Source organism: Heteronotia binoei, chromosome 3 (assembly GCF_032191835.1).
Source record: "Heteronotia binoei isolate CCM8104 ecotype False Entrance Well chromosome 3, APGP_CSIRO_Hbin_v1, whole genome shotgun sequence".
NCBI classification, from domain to species: domain Eukaryota; kingdom Metazoa; phylum Chordata; class Lepidosauria; order Squamata; family Gekkonidae; genus Heteronotia; species Heteronotia binoei.
The window spans coordinates 134,562,455-134,578,883 of record NC_083225.1 but is presented as its reverse complement, the minus strand read 5'-3'; the positions used below and the strand labels follow the sequence as shown (position 1 = coordinate 134,578,883).

The 16,429-nt window shown below is 39.8% G+C and overlaps 1 protein-coding gene across 6 annotated transcripts in view; it reads left to right on the top strand.

Moving 5' to 3' along the window:
* Positions 1 to 16,429, top strand: part of EPHA6 (EPH receptor A6) — a 778,455-nt gene that overhangs the window by 629,407 nt on the left and 132,619 nt on the right. For 4 of the 6 annotated variants that reach the window (XM_060234507.1, XM_060234505.1, XM_060234502.1 and 1 more), the window contains one exon: positions 12,313 to 12,438. The exons of the other annotated variants lie outside the window; for them this stretch is intronic. In XM_060234507.1, the coding sequence (XP_060090490.1) occupies positions 12,313 to 12,438 (126 nt within the window). The remainder of the gene's footprint in view (positions 1 to 12,312; positions 12,439 to 16,429) is intronic. 6 annotated transcript variants of the gene reach the window in all.

The following is a 16,429-nucleotide window of genomic DNA, read 5'->3' as shown; positions in this document are numbered from 1 at the left end:
GTATTTTAAGTAAATAACACCGGTGGCGGTCAAGTAACGGAGGGAGGGGTGGTTAGAAAGTAATATATGGGATAGATAAAAAGAAGTTATTAATGGTGCAAGAAATAGATATTGTTACCATATGTTACTAAATAAAATTGTTTTAAACAAAAAAAAAGACCAAAAAGTTTTATTCAATGTATACGTTTTCATGTGCAAACACATTTCTTCAGGTAAAGAGATCAAACAAACAAATAAACAAAAAAGAAAAAAAATAGTCTCAAAGGTAAACTGGATTAGTCTACGAGGACTGGCAACTACCAGGGGTCATGGACATGGGGAGCATCCATCAAATACAGAGTCCCATTACTTCCAGGATAAACCTGGAAGAAATATTATGCCTCTCTAGGAATCACCAGCAATTCTGGTAAAACTACAGAGTTCCCAACAATTCCTAGAGAGGTGTGAGATTACTTCCTAGTTTTCTCAGAAGTGACATTATGCTGTTGGCTTGACAGCCATTTTTTAAAATTATTTTTCTCTTGTCACCAGGAAATGGGGGGCTGGCAACCCTGCTTAGATCACTCTTACTATAAAAACTTCGGAAGTCTGAAATCAAGTGATAATGGTTATTATTTTTAATGTCTTAATGTTTTCCATCAGGTTTACAAAGTGCATACCTGCATGATTTATTCAAGAACAGCAGCTTCAGTTATGTATATTTTCAGATTTCAGATTTGAGGGGAAAGGACTCATGAACTTAGCCTTGTCAGTCCTCTTTTCCAGTGCACCAGAAACTTGGACAAAGTCTTCCTGCTACCAGGACTTCCCTTGTTTAGTCCTGACATCAAATCTTTAACCCTGTACCTTCCTGCAAATGGCTAGATTTTTTCTTAGAATTCTTCAGATCATAAAAGCAATAGATATTCTATAGGAAGCTTCATCCCTGGCTTAGGTAAATGTTTCCAAGATGTGGCCAATGGAGTTTGCACCACTCCTCTTTTTATAGTTAGACAATGTCCAAACTACACTTAGACAATGTCCAGATGGGATACAAAGGTAACTTAGAAGACTTACCCCAGAGGAAGAAAACAAATGTATTGATAATTGACTTCAGTTGGTAAAGAGTTAATAGAAGTCAAACAGGATAGTTTGTACTTCTGTTGGGAGGAAAACCCATTAACATAATCTTTTACTAGGTTCTTTTTTCTCAAGTAGATGAAACTAAATTCAGCTAAATTCAGGTATTCTCAATGTAGAAGGAAGTGGCAGGTAGTCACATTGGTCGAAAGCAAAATGCAGAAGCAAAAGCTACAAAATTAGGTTCAACCAAAATGACACAAAACTGTGCAAGCTTTCAAGTTTCCCATTGGATTATTAATACAATGGCTACTGTGTTCACACCAATACTGTGAGGAGTTCGTCGCCTTATAGGCCATACTTCATAATTTGTTGTTTTGTTTTTGTATTATTATAGGAAATATAAACTTTTGATACTGCAGTAAATTCCACAGTTTTATACAGAGCAAATATGATATACCACTATACAGAAGGAGCAGCCAGGTGCACTTGCACAATAATTGTTTCTATACAAGAAATTCATACTTGTAATTTTCTCTGAGGAAACCATTAATGAGGTCGTTATCAACAATGCATACCACTGCCAAAAAACTTACCTAAATGAAAGTCATGAATCTTTTTAATGGCATTACTTGATCCTTAGAACTGAATGTGCCTGACTCCCACCCACTCTTGTCATTATGGACTGCAAGGCTGAGAAAGATTCAACTACAGAGCACTGTAATAACATTATCTAGGCTGCATCATTAGATGCACCCAGGATAATACATAAACAGTTATTGAGGATAAGTTCTACCTCCTTAGAGGATCTTTATGCATTACGCTGAAAAATTGCATTAAAATATTTAATTATAGCTAGAGCTTCTCACACATGTTGCAAAACTTTTTTTAGCAGTCAGGTGAATTGCAACATGCATTCAAAATGGATACGAATTCAGGTCCTAGTGCAGGCTTGGGAGTAATTAATAAAATAATTCTGCTTATAATCATGTAAACTGGCTTATAATCATGTAAACTGAACTTCATTTTGTGGGTTTAGGCTACTTACTATGTCCTAACCATATATAAAATAAGACAATACCAATGCATGCATCTCACAGGACAACAAAAATGCATGAAATGTTTGTGCTCTGCGTGGACAATTGTTTTCTCTCTCTAAATCCTTGATTTGTTTAACGTTGATTTTACAAGTTGATAGCTTTAACTGGTCAAGTATACAATCCTTGCCTCTGGGCTGGAACCAAATAATTACTTGTGGCTCGCTGCTGGCAACTTTCTTATGAACAGTGAAGTAAATCTACCTAACCAAACTTACCCACTGAAGCTGGGTAAAAGTAGGTTGGCTGGTGGTTGGGAAAGAGACAACGAGGCAGGGAAAGGATAGTGGGGGAGGGGGAAATAAAGTGCGCCTCCAAGTTCTTGTGGGTCTCCCACTTACAAATCCAAAAGCAAATAAAATTTGCTCAGTGGAGTGGTAGGATAGAGCTAGATTCTATAATCTACCTATAATCCTGTGATTAAATAACTTTCACTAAAATAGAATTAACCTTATTTCAGAAATAATAAGAGATTGAATTTATATCCCATCTTTCACTACCTGAAGGAGTCTCAGAACAGCTTACAATCTCCTTTCCCTTCCCCTCCCCTCCCCACAACAGACACCCTGTGAGATAGGTGGAGCAGAGAGAGCTCTAACAGAAACTGCTCTTGAGAGGAACAGTTCTGAGAGAGCTGGGACTAGGGTTGCCAAGTCCAATTCAAGAAATATCTGAGAACTTTGGGGGTGGAGCCAGGAGACATTGGGGGTAGAGCCATAAACAAAGTTGTGACAAGCACAATTGAACTCCAAAGGGAGTTCTAGCCATCACATTTAAAGGAACTGCACACCTTTTAAATGTCCTCCCTACATTAGAAATAATGAAGGATAGGGGGACCTTCTTTTGGAGCTCATAGAATTGGACGCCCTGGTCCAATCTTTTCAAAACTTGGAGAGCATTTTGAAGTCATCAGATGCCAGAGCCCCAGATCAATTCTCCATTATACCCTATAAGAATTGATCTCCATAGGGAATAATGAAGTGCCCAGCAGACATTTCCCTCCCCTGCTCCCCATTTCTGATTACTCGGAAGCAGGGGATTGGCATCTCTACTCACGAGTTGCTGAATTTCCAACTTCTTCAAAGTAACACAGGGCAACCAAAGGTTCAAGTTTACCTTTCCTATGCAAACAACCTCTAAAAAGATTGTGTAACCAGCGGAGGGTTTGGGATGCTTTCACAGCCACTGGGAGCAGCCATCTTTTTCTGCCTATTCCCACCGCCCTCATTCAACCTTAAAGACACAGACACACAATCCCAAGAGGAGGCCTTTCCAAGTGGAGTCTGAAGCCTCCGGAGGTGGAAAGGCACATGGTGGCTGTGGGGGCGGGGCTTTCCCCCACCGGCCAGCTGACTGGAGCTGGGAAAGTGGGAGAACCCCAGCTGGGACCTGGGGATTGGCAAGCCTAACTGTGACTGACTCAAGGTTATATCAGCAGGTACATGTGGAGGAGTAGGGAATCAAACCCAATTCTCTCAGATAAGAGTCCATGCACTTAACCACTACACCAAACTGGCTCTCATATATATGACAATGCTAAAGAAACTGCTATGGGTTTTGGAGTTAGTTTGATTTTTTACATATGAATAGGGGGTTTTTACACAGAAAGTTACCAAATGTCTACTGAACTCTAAAATCCTTTTGAGCAGATTGCAGAAATGTAATTGAGATTGACAAATAACTGATGACATGACAAACGTGTGAAAATAAATTGGAATATTACAAAGAATGTTTTTATATACTCCAGATTATCCTCAGTGTATACAAAATTATTCCATTTGATCAATTCTCTGAAAATAATGAAAATCTATGTAAGTCCTACTTGTCTTTCTTGGTATTACACCCTCCCTGGATGGAGTCCAAGGTTTCTGTTATGCCTAATTGATTTCTAATATTCCATTTATTTGAAAAGCAGTGACAAAACTGAAAACAAGATGCCTGTAGACATTGTTTGGCAGATCTACTGTGACTTCTCTGGGACCTATGGAATATAAAAGGATAGGCTCTGCTTCCATTACCTGCTCCAGCAACTTCATTGCTATCAGCTGTCACAATGGATAGCATCTAAGTATTTCTAATGTCAATTCCATGTTACAAAAGGTAGTTCGCTCTCATTGTCTATGCAGACTTCTGAAGTGCATGCACTTCATGCACAATGCTGAGTTAGGAAATATAAATAAACCATCATTTCAACAGGAAAACCAGGACATTGAAGTAATTTGTGAGAACAGCCTGTGAAACAGAATTTAAGGGTTTAGTCTGAAGATGGGAACCTGCATGGCAACTGATCTTTATGTTGATGCCAATCCATTTTGTTACATGTAGTTTACATGGAACTCAGCACACTAGCATTTACCATACTATCGTTAAGCTAGGCCTACACTAGGGCTCTACATACAACTATTTGTGCAAGATAGGCTTCCCAAAACTCCCGCTCTGGCGGGAGACTTCTGGGTTCGCAGCCTCATCTCCCGCTCTTCAAAACTCTGGAAGCGGGGGTGGGGGTGGAGGGGGGGGGAGAACATACCTTTAGGCTTCATGTTGTAGAGCTCCTGAGCCGTTTGCAAAATGTCTGCCCCTTTAAGGCTGGGCTGGAAGCAGGAAGCAGAAAGGGCTTCTGAGAACGGCCCCTCCCTTTCTTTTGCTTTCGTTTTTACAGGAAGTAGAGTTGTCCGGAGGAAGATCTGGTAAGTGTGTGTGTGTGAGAGGGAGGGAGCAGGGGATTCCCTAGTTTGGAGGCCCTCCCCCCTTTAGAAAGTGTGTGGGGGGGAGGGAAATGTCTACTAGGCACTCTGTTATTCCCTATGGAGAACGATTCCCATAGGGAATAATAGGAAATTGATCCGTGGGTATTGGGAGCTCTGGGGGGGGGCTATTTTTTGAGGTAGATGCACCAAATTTTTAGTATAGCATCTAGTGCCTCTCCCCAAAATACCCCCCAAGTTTCAAAACGATTGGACCAGAGGGTCCAATTCTATGAGCCCCAAAATATGATGCCCCTATCCTTAATTATTTCCTATGGAAGAAAGGCATTTTAAAAGGTGTGCTGTCTCTTTAAATGTGATGGCAAGAACTCCCTTGGAGTTCAATTATGCTTGTCAATCCTTGTTCTTGGCTCCACCCCCAATGTCTCCTGGCTCCACCCCCAAAGTCTCCTGGCTCCTCCCCCAAAGTCCCCAGATTTTTCTTTAATTGGACTTGGCAACCCTAGTGCAAGATCATCAAGCTGAAATCATCACTGTGATAACTGTGAGGATCAGTCCTGACTGATTTCCCTCATAGTAAAAAATGGTAAGTATACCAAAGCTTCACACAGCAACATTTGTTGAAGGGCAGAACTTCATTTTACACAGAAATGTGAAGATCTTCATGTTATCATTCTGGCTTTTCCTGAATTACACAAAGAACAGATTATATTTTTAAAATTCTGTATCCTATTTGGATAATCTGATTAATTTCTGCCAGTAATATTTAGTTGTTTAATCAGCTAGTCAGTCATATTTTTATTCAAATAAAGGTCATCATAAAAAAAGTCTTATATCTAATGTAGAGATAGACAAGAATGGCAGAGAGCAAAATAAATCATATTAAATTGATTTCAGATGAAATTTAGAATAAAAATTGTATCATATGATCACAACTGGCAGGCAACAGAAAAATATATATTAAATTTTACAAGCTGCCAAGGGCAATAAAATGTCCTATAGGTAATACATGTTTCCAGATCATGGGCTGGATATAAGTAAATTGGCATTTTTCAGTGATTCCCTCTTTCAGGGTCCCCTATACCCCATAAGCAGCATTTTGTGGAGATCAGCGGGCTACTGTATGAATGGTAGGCAGAAAATCCGATTCTGGTATTAGAAAATCTGACCTGGATCCAACAGCATGGAGCAAAATACGATTTTTATCTGTATTTGGCTTACCTATCAATGCAATCTTACTATGAAGGATATGTTTAAAAATCTGGATAATTTTTGTACATTTACAATATAAGCTACATTGGCTTCAGTTTTTCACTGGCTACAAATAAAAAATCCACACAATCCATCATTTTAAAATATAGTTCTTTTTTAAAAATAAGCGGAGGTTAGGTCTTTATAAGTCTCCATGGCATAATTTTTCTCTCTCAAACAACTCTCCTTAATGAAGTTTTAAAGTTTAGCAGACTTTTTATTGTACAGCGTAAATAAACAGATTTCCACACTGCATGCTTTATCTATCAGACACTATGAAGAAAATATAAACAGGTATATGTGCGTGATTTTTATCTGCATTTTCTTACTGGAATTTTTATGCATTTCTAGTAATCACTACAAAATTATACCCTATGAAGATAAAAGAATCTGTTTATTTCCTGATTATAATGAGAATCAGGTGTTGAATGTTTCTAAGGAACAAACTTGCAATTCCTTTTCAAAGTAGTTGTGATGATGAGACAGTTAGCAAAATACATTATTATTTATCAGCAAGGCATTTCTTCATATTTGTGACTGTTCTCTCCCATAGATGCCAAAGTATTCCTTGACTCCAAGTTAACCTCTGAAATTATTGCTCCTAAAGTAATTACATACTTTTTTCAGGAAGGGTGGGATAGAAATGCAAATAAATAAATAATTTTAAATGGCTTCTACAATTTATTTGAAAAAGTATATTGTATAGTGAACTTTTTTCATCTATTGCTTTCTTCCAAGGAACTGATGGTTCCTGTATACACATCAACCTGAGGGACACTTTAAAATAAGTAATTTTAGAATATGTACAGTATTTAGAATATATACAGTAGTTCATAAAGGTTAATGGTTCAACAATTTATTTGAAAAAGTATATTGCATAGTGAACTTTTTCCCATCTATTGCTTTCTTCCAAGCAACCGATGGTTCCCATATACACATCAACCTGAGGGACACTTTAAAATAAGTAATTTTAAAATGAGTACAGCATTTTGTTCATAAAGGTTAATGGTTTTACTGTCACCCTGATAAGCCTGAGCTCATCTTATCTTGGAAGCTAAGCAGGGCTGATCCTGGCAAGTATTTGGATGGGAAACCTCTAAAGAATACCAGAGGCAGGAGGCAGGCTATCAAGCCACTTCTTTGAATGCACACACACACACAAATGCAAAAATACCCCAAAATATTTTTTTTTTTAATTCTGTACTGAAGTTCTGACATTTATACAGTATATGTAATACTAAAGTAGTTCCTAAGGCTCTACTGTACAAGGTGTGCCTGGATAGATTAACAAAAAGTAGACACAATTCATTTTGTTTATATTTCAATGGTTTTAGAATGCAGGGTGTTTGGTGTAGTGGTTAAGTGTGCGGACTCTTATCTGGGAGAACCAAGTTTGATTTCCCACTCCTCCCCCACTCCTGCTGGGTCAGTCATAACTCTGTCAGAGCTGTTCTGCTCAAGAGCAGTTTCTGGCGGGGCTCTCAGTCCTACCAACTTCACAGGGTGTATGTTGTGGGGAGGGGAAGGGAAAGGAGATTGCAAGCTGCTCTGAAACTAAACTCCTTTGGGTAGTGAAAGATGGGGTATAAATCCAATCGTCTCCTCCTTCTGCTCCTCCTCCTCTTCTTCTTCTTCATTTAAAAAGACATAAATGAACACAAACCCAGAAGTATGGCAATTAAGAGATAACATGAAGACCACATTTTTCTACATGTTTCTTGCTTGTTGAATTGTGGTTGTGATCCGATACACTCCCCAAAATAGTTTCCCTAGAAATAGCTGGAAACAAGGAGGAAAGGGAAGACACCTAACACACAGCATTTCTGCTTTTCTCCCAATACCCTTGAGTGATGTGATGGTTTGATCTTGTGGATCAAAAACTGGCTAATTAATAGGAAGCAAAGAGTGAGTATAAATGGGCAATTTTCACAGTGGAGGATGGTAAGCAGTGGGGTGCCATAGGGCTCAGTACTGGGTCCAATGCTTTTTAACTTGTTCATTAATGATTTGGAGTTGGGAGTAAGCAGTGAAGTGGCCAAGTTTGCAGATGATGCTAAATTGTTCAGGGTGGTGAGAACCAGAGAGGATTGTGAGGCACTCCAAAGGGATCTCTCAAGGCTGGGCGAGTGGGCGTTAATGTGGCAAATGTGTTTCAACATGACCAAGTGAAAAGTAATGCACATTGGGGCCAAAAATCCTAACTATAAATACAAGTTGATGGGGTGTGAACTGGCAGAGACTGGCCAAGAGAGAGAACTTGGGGTTGTGGTAGATAACTCACTGAAAATGTCAAGACAGTGTGTGATTGCAATAAAAAGGGCAACGCCACGCTGGCAATTATTAGGAAGGGAACTGAAAACAAATCAGCCAGTATCATAATGCCCCTGTATAAATGAATGGTGCGGCCTCATTTGGAATACTGTGTACAATTCTGATCACCGCACCTCAGAAAAGATATTATAGCATTGGGAAAAGTTCAGGAAAGGGCAACTAGAATGATTAAAGGGTTGGAACACTTTCCCTATGATGAAAGGCTAAAACGCTTGAGGCTTGAGGCTCTTTAGCTTGGAGAAACATCTTTAGCTTGGAGAAACATTGGTTAGCTCTTTAGCTTGGAGAAACATCGACTGAGGAGTGACATGATAGAGGTTTACAAGATTATGCATGGGATAGAGAAGGCAGAGAAGGAAGTACTTTTCTCCCTTTCTCACAATACGAGAACTTATAGACATTCAATTAAATTGCTGAGCAGTCGGGTTAGAACTGATAAAATTAAGTACTTCTTCACCCAAAGGGTGATTAACACATGGAATTCACTGCTACAGGAGGTGGCGGCTACAAGCATAGACAGCTTCAAGAGGGGATTGGATGAGCATATGGAGCAGAGGTCCATCAGTGGCTATTAGCCACAGCTTATTGTTGGAACTCTCTGTCTGGGGCAGTGATGCTCTGTATTCTTGGTGCTTGGGGGGGGCACAGTGGGAGACTTCTAGTCCTCACTGGTGGACCTCCTGATGGCACTTGGTTTTTGTTAGCCACTGTGTGACACAGAGTGTTGGACTGGATGGGCCATTGGCCTGATCCAACATGGCTTCTCTTATGTTCATATGGTAAAATTGGTTGTACATATTTAGAAACATGTACATGTAAGTGTGTGCACCCAATCAGAGTGTTAAGCCTTTATGTAAATGTTCAAGGAAAAGGCAAGCATCCTAGATAGGTGGGGGAAACAGGCATAGAGGAGCATTGTCTAATCAGGAAAGCTGTTTCTTTTAGCAATCAGACTTGCAAGTATGAATACATGGAGCAATACCTTTGGTTGAACCCTGCTCCGGAAACTCCAGTGGGTGCAGAATGCAGCAGCCCAGTTATTAAAGGCCAGGTGCATCTGGTGCTGTGTGAACTGCACTGGTTACCCCTCGAGTACCAGATTCATTTCAAGGTGTTGGTCCTTACCTTTAAGGCCCTTCATGCCCTGGGACATGCATATCTCCAGGATTGCCTCTCCCCATACAAGCCCTCCCCCCAAGCTCTGAGGTAGTCTACACAACATCTTTTTGTGATCCCTGGTCCTAAGGATGCCCAACTGACTTCAATGAGGGCCTGGGCCTTTTCAGTCCAGGCCTTTACCTGGTGGAATGAGCTCCTGCTGGAGATCCAGGCCCTGCAGGACTTATCCAAGTTTTGCAGGGCCTGCAAGATGGAGCTCTTCTGCCAGGCTTTTAATTGATCCAGCAGGCATCTTCTGAAGCCATCGCTTCCCCCCAGCACCCTACTATCTAGGTGCTCAAGTTGTATTGAAAGCTCCAGCCTATATGCGGTTTTATGGTCTGTTGCCATGTTGTTTATTTAAATGTTGCTGTAAGGTTTTAATGTTGTAAGCCACCCTGAGCCCACTTGCAGGATAGGGCAGGGTATAAATTGAAAGACTAAATTAAATTAAATTAAAAATTAAAATAAACTCAATAAAAAAATAACCTAAAACTAGCCATAACCAAATTTACCATCTGGATGTCACTGCCAAAACAATACAGTCTCTTAGATCCTTTCAGCTTCATTAATCTTGAAATAGGTGCTGACAAGGATTTATTTTTGCCAGTTAAAGATGCAAGAAGTAGTACATCCAAATAAAAAAGAAGCGATGATAGGGATTCTCTTGTCTTATTCAGTTTTGTAAAACTAATGAGATTAAACTGATGTAAAACTAATGCAAGACAGTGTGATATAATAGTTAAGAACACTGGGCTAGGATGTGGAAGACCTGGGGTGCTATCACACTGGGAAAATGATGTGATGTTATCTTGGCTCCAATAAAGCTGCTTGAGTGGTCTGTTTCAGAGGGATCGGACACTGGCCGTTGAAGCAGCAGGATCCTGGTAGCTGTCTGTGGTTGCCCAGATTGCTAGCATGGCTCAACCACAGACTGCCACAGAAAGGGTTGTGTTTAAAAAAAAAAAAAGGCCCCTGGTGTGTGCACTCAAACAGAGAAGCACACAAGCACTCCTTGGAGCGGGACTAAGGGGGGGGGGAACTCTGAACATGCTAGAAATGGCTTGGCATGATCACACTGCTCTTCCACTTATGAGTTGCACCTGGCTGTTCAGACGGCCAGAGAACATGCAACCTAGATGCGATTCAAGGGGAAACTACCAGGAAGATCCAGGTAGCTTTTTAATCCAGATAGGAGGCATCTGGAGACCAGGTGAGCATGGGTGTGGCTCGGAAGATGTGTTCATGTAATCATGCACATTTAATCTGAATGGGAGGCGTGGCTAGGTCAGGCCAAATCTCTTGTGAGAATGAAAGCACCCCTGGATTCAAATCCCCACTCTGCCATGAAAGCTTCCTGGGTGGCTATGGGTCAGTCACACTCTCTCAGTCTAACCTACCTCACAGGGTGGTTGTGAGGACAAAATGTGGGAGAAATAAAAGTCGCTTTGAGTCTCCACTGGGGGAAAAGGTGGTGGTATGAATGAATCAAATAAATAAATCCCTTTTGGTCATCCCTGGCCCTAAGAATGTTTGACTTGCCTCGACTAGGGCCTGGGCCTTTTTGGCCCTGGCCCCAACCTGGTGGAATCAGCTCCCGGTTGAGGTGCGGGCCCTGCTGGATTTGTTACCCTTCCACAGGGCCTGCAAGACGGAGCTGTTTCACCTGGCATTTAGTTGAGGCAGGCGGGCGTCCTCTACTCTGTTGCCTATAACATTGGCTCCCCTCCACACACACACACAGTGATCTATCACAGTGATCTATCATCTGAATCTTCATATTCGGGCCACTAAAAGATTACAGCTAAAGTTGCACTATGTGCCGCCCGCCCCTGCTATTTAATATTGTTGTAATGCTATTGTTTTAAACTGTATTTATTGATTTTATTGTACGTGATTGGTTTTTTATCTGAGTGTGATCCTCCCTGAGCCCATCTGAGAAAGGGCAGAATACAAGTGAACCAAATAAATAAATATAAGTATGAGACCTGAAATGACTCACTAGGGGTCAATGAAAATCTTCCCTAGACATGAGCTGCTTCACTTGGCCGACTGCCCAGAGTCTTACAATTTGTTGCTTTACTTCCCAAATAAAAGTCATATCACATCATAATTTGCAATTTCTTTATTACTATTTTAATACAGAACTCTTATTCTCTCTCTTTATATATATATATATATATATATATATATATATATATATATATATATATATATATATATATATATATATATATATATATATATATATATATATTTGATCATTTTTCACACAGATATTCCTTCAAATAGCCATTATATACATTTTTTTTTAGCCCTGAGAAAGCTATGTACTAAAGACATGTCATCAATGAGATTTTGGTCCAAATACATTCCTTGCATCTTCAGTACTAAGCCTGCCAGAATACAGTACAGAAGCTTTCTAAATGCTCTCTAATCTAGGGGTGTGATACTGATTGTTAGTACTGCAGTGGTAACTTGCAATATGTGTCATAATGCCATCATAATTCCTGAAATAACAATTCTATGCCTAGCCTGTAAAGCTGGTGGGTTTTTTACTGCATGAGCTTTCCAGCTTTCTCACATGGCCACAATTGATTTACCACTTTATAATTAACAATATAGTGTGGCTCTCTTACAAACCAGCAGCTTCTTTTCAGCAACTAAAATGACTGCCTGTTTAATTAATGATAATTTTTATCTTTTATAAGGAGCCTTCCCGACCATTGGGGTGAAGTCTTTTTGCCCAAGATTCCTGAGGGAAGGATTTTTAAATAACATTCCAGCCTCACATCCTTTGTCAGGGGGAGGATCTTTGTCCCCAAGGATATTCTCTGGTAGGTATTCCATGTGACTCTTCAGAGCACTGGTTGTAAGGAAGCTTTAGTTCTTGGGCCCAGAATGAGGAACACTCTGCATTTATGTTTCTTTTTTGTTTCACAAAAATTTGCTGTTCTTGCTATGGGCAAACTAAATTCAGAAGTTTTGGATGATCAGCAGAATTAATAGTTTGTTAAGATTTCATTAAAACCTATATAAATTTAAAAGAAACTATTTTAAAGAATTGTAAATCTGAAGGAACAAAAAGGCATACTGGCTAGTTAATTCAGATAACATGTTCAGCCAGCGTATCAGTTATAGGTTATGTGTATAATTACACTGGGTTATTCCAAAAGGAAATCCATCAGCATCTTAAAGACTAATGAACTTTATTCCAACAGGAGCTTTCATGAGTCATCTGAAGAAGTGAGCTCTGACTCACAAAAATTCATGCTGAAATAAATTTTGTCAGTGCTACTGGACTTCTGTTTTATTATGCTACAATAGTATTCCAAATGGCCTTTGGAAACTCAAGTGTATCTGGCATCTTTTATACCAAAATGTACACTGGACACACAAATTTGAGAAATTGTTAGAATCCTTCAATGCATACATTTACATCAGGAAAAGTATTGCTTTATTTTTCAATAAAACTGTAATAAAAATAAATCAGGTTTCCATATCCACTTTAAGTGCCCATTATTCTTCCATAGTATAATGAATTATTCGTATACAGTATAAATTAACAATTAAGAGTAGATGGAATTAACAAATTCTTGCTGGAGAAATTACTCAGAGACTACGATAAAGAGCAATTATTCATTCTGAAATTCAAGTACAATCTGTAAAATTACAAGAAAAAAATTAGGCTAAAGTGTTTTTTATCAAATCTGTTTACCCTCACTTTACGATATTCTAATATGGATCCAAACAGGCAGCCGTGTTGGTCTGAAGTAGTAGAACAAAATAGGAGTCAATTTCACCTTTAAGACCAACTTAGTTTATTCAGAACATAAGCTTTCATGTGCATGCACACTTCTTCAGACGAGGAATGAGGTACGTAAGCAGAGCCACATATAGCTGGTGGGGTTTGGAATGCCAAGTGGTACAAAGTTAAAAACCAATAAAATTAACAAAGTTAAAAACCAATAAAATTAACAAAATTCAGAAAACCTTTGATCTGGGTTGAATTAGCGTGGGAAACCATAAACAGTAACATGTCAGAATGTGAGAATGCCTGTAAATTATTCTATTGCTAATAAACCTGGGTCAAAAAGAAGGCATTTCTTTCCCAGAAGTTTTTCCTGTCCAACTAATTTACCTTTTAACATGTAACATAAATATATACATCATTCTAGTTTGCCATTAGGAAAAAATACGTTAAAATATAGTAGAAGATAGGTTTAATATATGTAATGAGATAAACAGCCAATATCCCTAGTTTGGGTATGTCAATACAAAAGCATTATTCTGATACACTATCCTAAAAGAGAAATACATTGGAATACTGTGGATATATCGCCCTACTTGGTGAAAGCGGGTTTAGCATATGTAATGAGATAAAAAAACAAAACAACATCTCTGTTCAGTCCTGGGGAGGTGTTTGTTCCAAGTTTCGTAATAGTTTGTAATTCAGCAATTTCTCTCTCCATTCTGTTCTTGAAGTTCCTTTGCAGTAAAACAGCTACTTTGAGGTCACCCATTGAATGCTTTGGAGGGTTAAAGTGTTCTCCCACAGGTTTCTCAGTTTTGTAATTCCTGATGCCAGATATGTGTCCATTTATCCTTTGGTGGAGGGTTTGTCCTATGTAGAGAACTGAAGGGCATTGTTGGCATTTAATGGCATATGTAATGTTGGAATATGAGCAAGTGAATGAGCCTGAGATGGTGTAGTTAATGCTGTTAGGTCCAATGATTGTGTTGTCTGGGTGTATGTGGCAGCAAAGTTGGCACTTGGGTTTATTGCAAGGTCTGGTACCAGTGTCCAAAAAAGTTGTTGTAGATCCCTCAGGTGAAAATCTCTGTCAGAAGGATTGGAGCAAAAGCGGCTGTAGTGTAGAGCCTGGCTGTATAAAATGGATCATTTGGTATGTTTGGGATGGTAGCTGGGGGCATGCAGGTATGTTTGTCGGTTAGTAGGTTTCCGGTATAAGGTAGTGTCTTTGCATCCATTGTGTATTTTAACAGTGGTGTCCAGAAAATGTATTTCTTGCGTAGACTGATTCATTGTCAAGTTGATGGTGGGGTGGAAGTCATTGAATGCCTGGTGAAATGTATCCAGGAATTCTTTACCATGTGTCCAGACCATAAAAATGTCATCAATGTAACGCAGGTATAAGGTAGGTAGGAGTGGGTGGGAGTCTAGGAAGCGTTGCTCCAAGTCAGCCATGAAGATGTTAGTATATTGTGGGACCATGCGGGTGCCCATGACTGTGCCATTGATCTGTAGGAAAAGTTCATTGCCAAATCTGAAGTAGTTATGGATGAGAACAAAATGGCACAGTTTGGTGGCAAAGTCAGCTGTGTTTTTATCAGAGATTATATTACTTACAGCTTGTAATCCATCTTGGTGTGGGATGTAAGTATATAAAGATTCCACATCCATGGTGGCTAAGATAGTGTTCTCTGGAAGGTTATTCAAAGATTGTATTTTCCTCAGAAAATCTGTAGTATCACGAACATAACTGGGAGTACTGGTGGCATAGAATACAGTCAGTATATCCAGATACCCCCTCAGTGATGGTGCCTATCCCTGACACAATGGGACATCCCGGGTTGCCTGGTTTGTGTATTTTGGGTAGAAGATAAAAAGTACCTGGTCGAGGTTCCTGTGATGTGTCTGACAGGATCAGTTCCTGAATACTCAGTGGTAATTCATTTGTAATCTGAGATCTGTCATTCCAGGTCCAGAGCAATCAGGGCCCAAAGACAGTCATTGCAAATCCATTCTGCATTCATCATTTCTTCCATGTGTAGTGATGTAGTAGTGATGTATTGCAATGAAAACCATGCAAGTCATTTGTCATTCCTGGCTGCCAGTATCCCCAATGGACATACCCCCCCAAAAAAAGCCCACCCTCCTCCAAAAACATCAAGTCCACCCGCTCCCCCAAGCCATTGACTCCAGGGACTCCTGTGATCCCTGTCCCCTCAGCATTACTTCACAGATGTCTTCCCCCTGATAATGGGAAACCCCCCTTCCTAAAGCAGACACACAGTTATGAACTTCATTCATTCACTCTATTTATTTCTGACCTTTCTCCCTCAAGTAGCTTACATCATTCCCCCCTTCTCCGTTACAGGCAGTGCTTTAAGTCTCTTATTTTGATGGGAAATTAGCTAAGAGACCGGGTAGAGCGAATTAGGAGCTAAGATCTTTGCTTTCAATAATACGGAGTTTGGATTTTCAGCCAAGAATAGACCAAGCAATTGTAATTTTATAGTGTTTACTTAAGCTATGTCTCAAGAGGATTTCATACACACACATATATCTTTGTGCGAGCAAACAAGAGCCTAAGAAAATAGAGGTTATTGAAAGAGCAATTCAAGGGTCATTGAAGCGGGTAATATTCACCTGATCCAGAAAAGGAGACGTGCGTTCAAAGGGAAAAATACACGGAGAGGAACACGAATGACCAGAGTAACACACCCTATAGACCCAATTAGGGTTGGTACAGACTGCAAATGGTGCCCTACAGAATGCACACCGAGGTGGGTTTCTGACCCACACTATATAGGGGTTCGACGAATGGGAGTCGTTAGTTACCAAAGGGGCTTTGATGTTTCCTTGAGGGCTATCTTGAATCGCTATGTGTTGGGAAACTTCGCACATTTTGCTCGGATGATAAGCTTGGGAGGGACTGCATAATTTGTTACTGGGTTTTGTCTGACACTCGGAAAAGGGATCAAAACACCCCTTTCAATCAAGTTATGCATTAGATTGGATTTAGCAAGGTAGAGGTGATAGACTGGAGGAAGAGACAATTGGCAAGTAGCAGAAGATCAAAG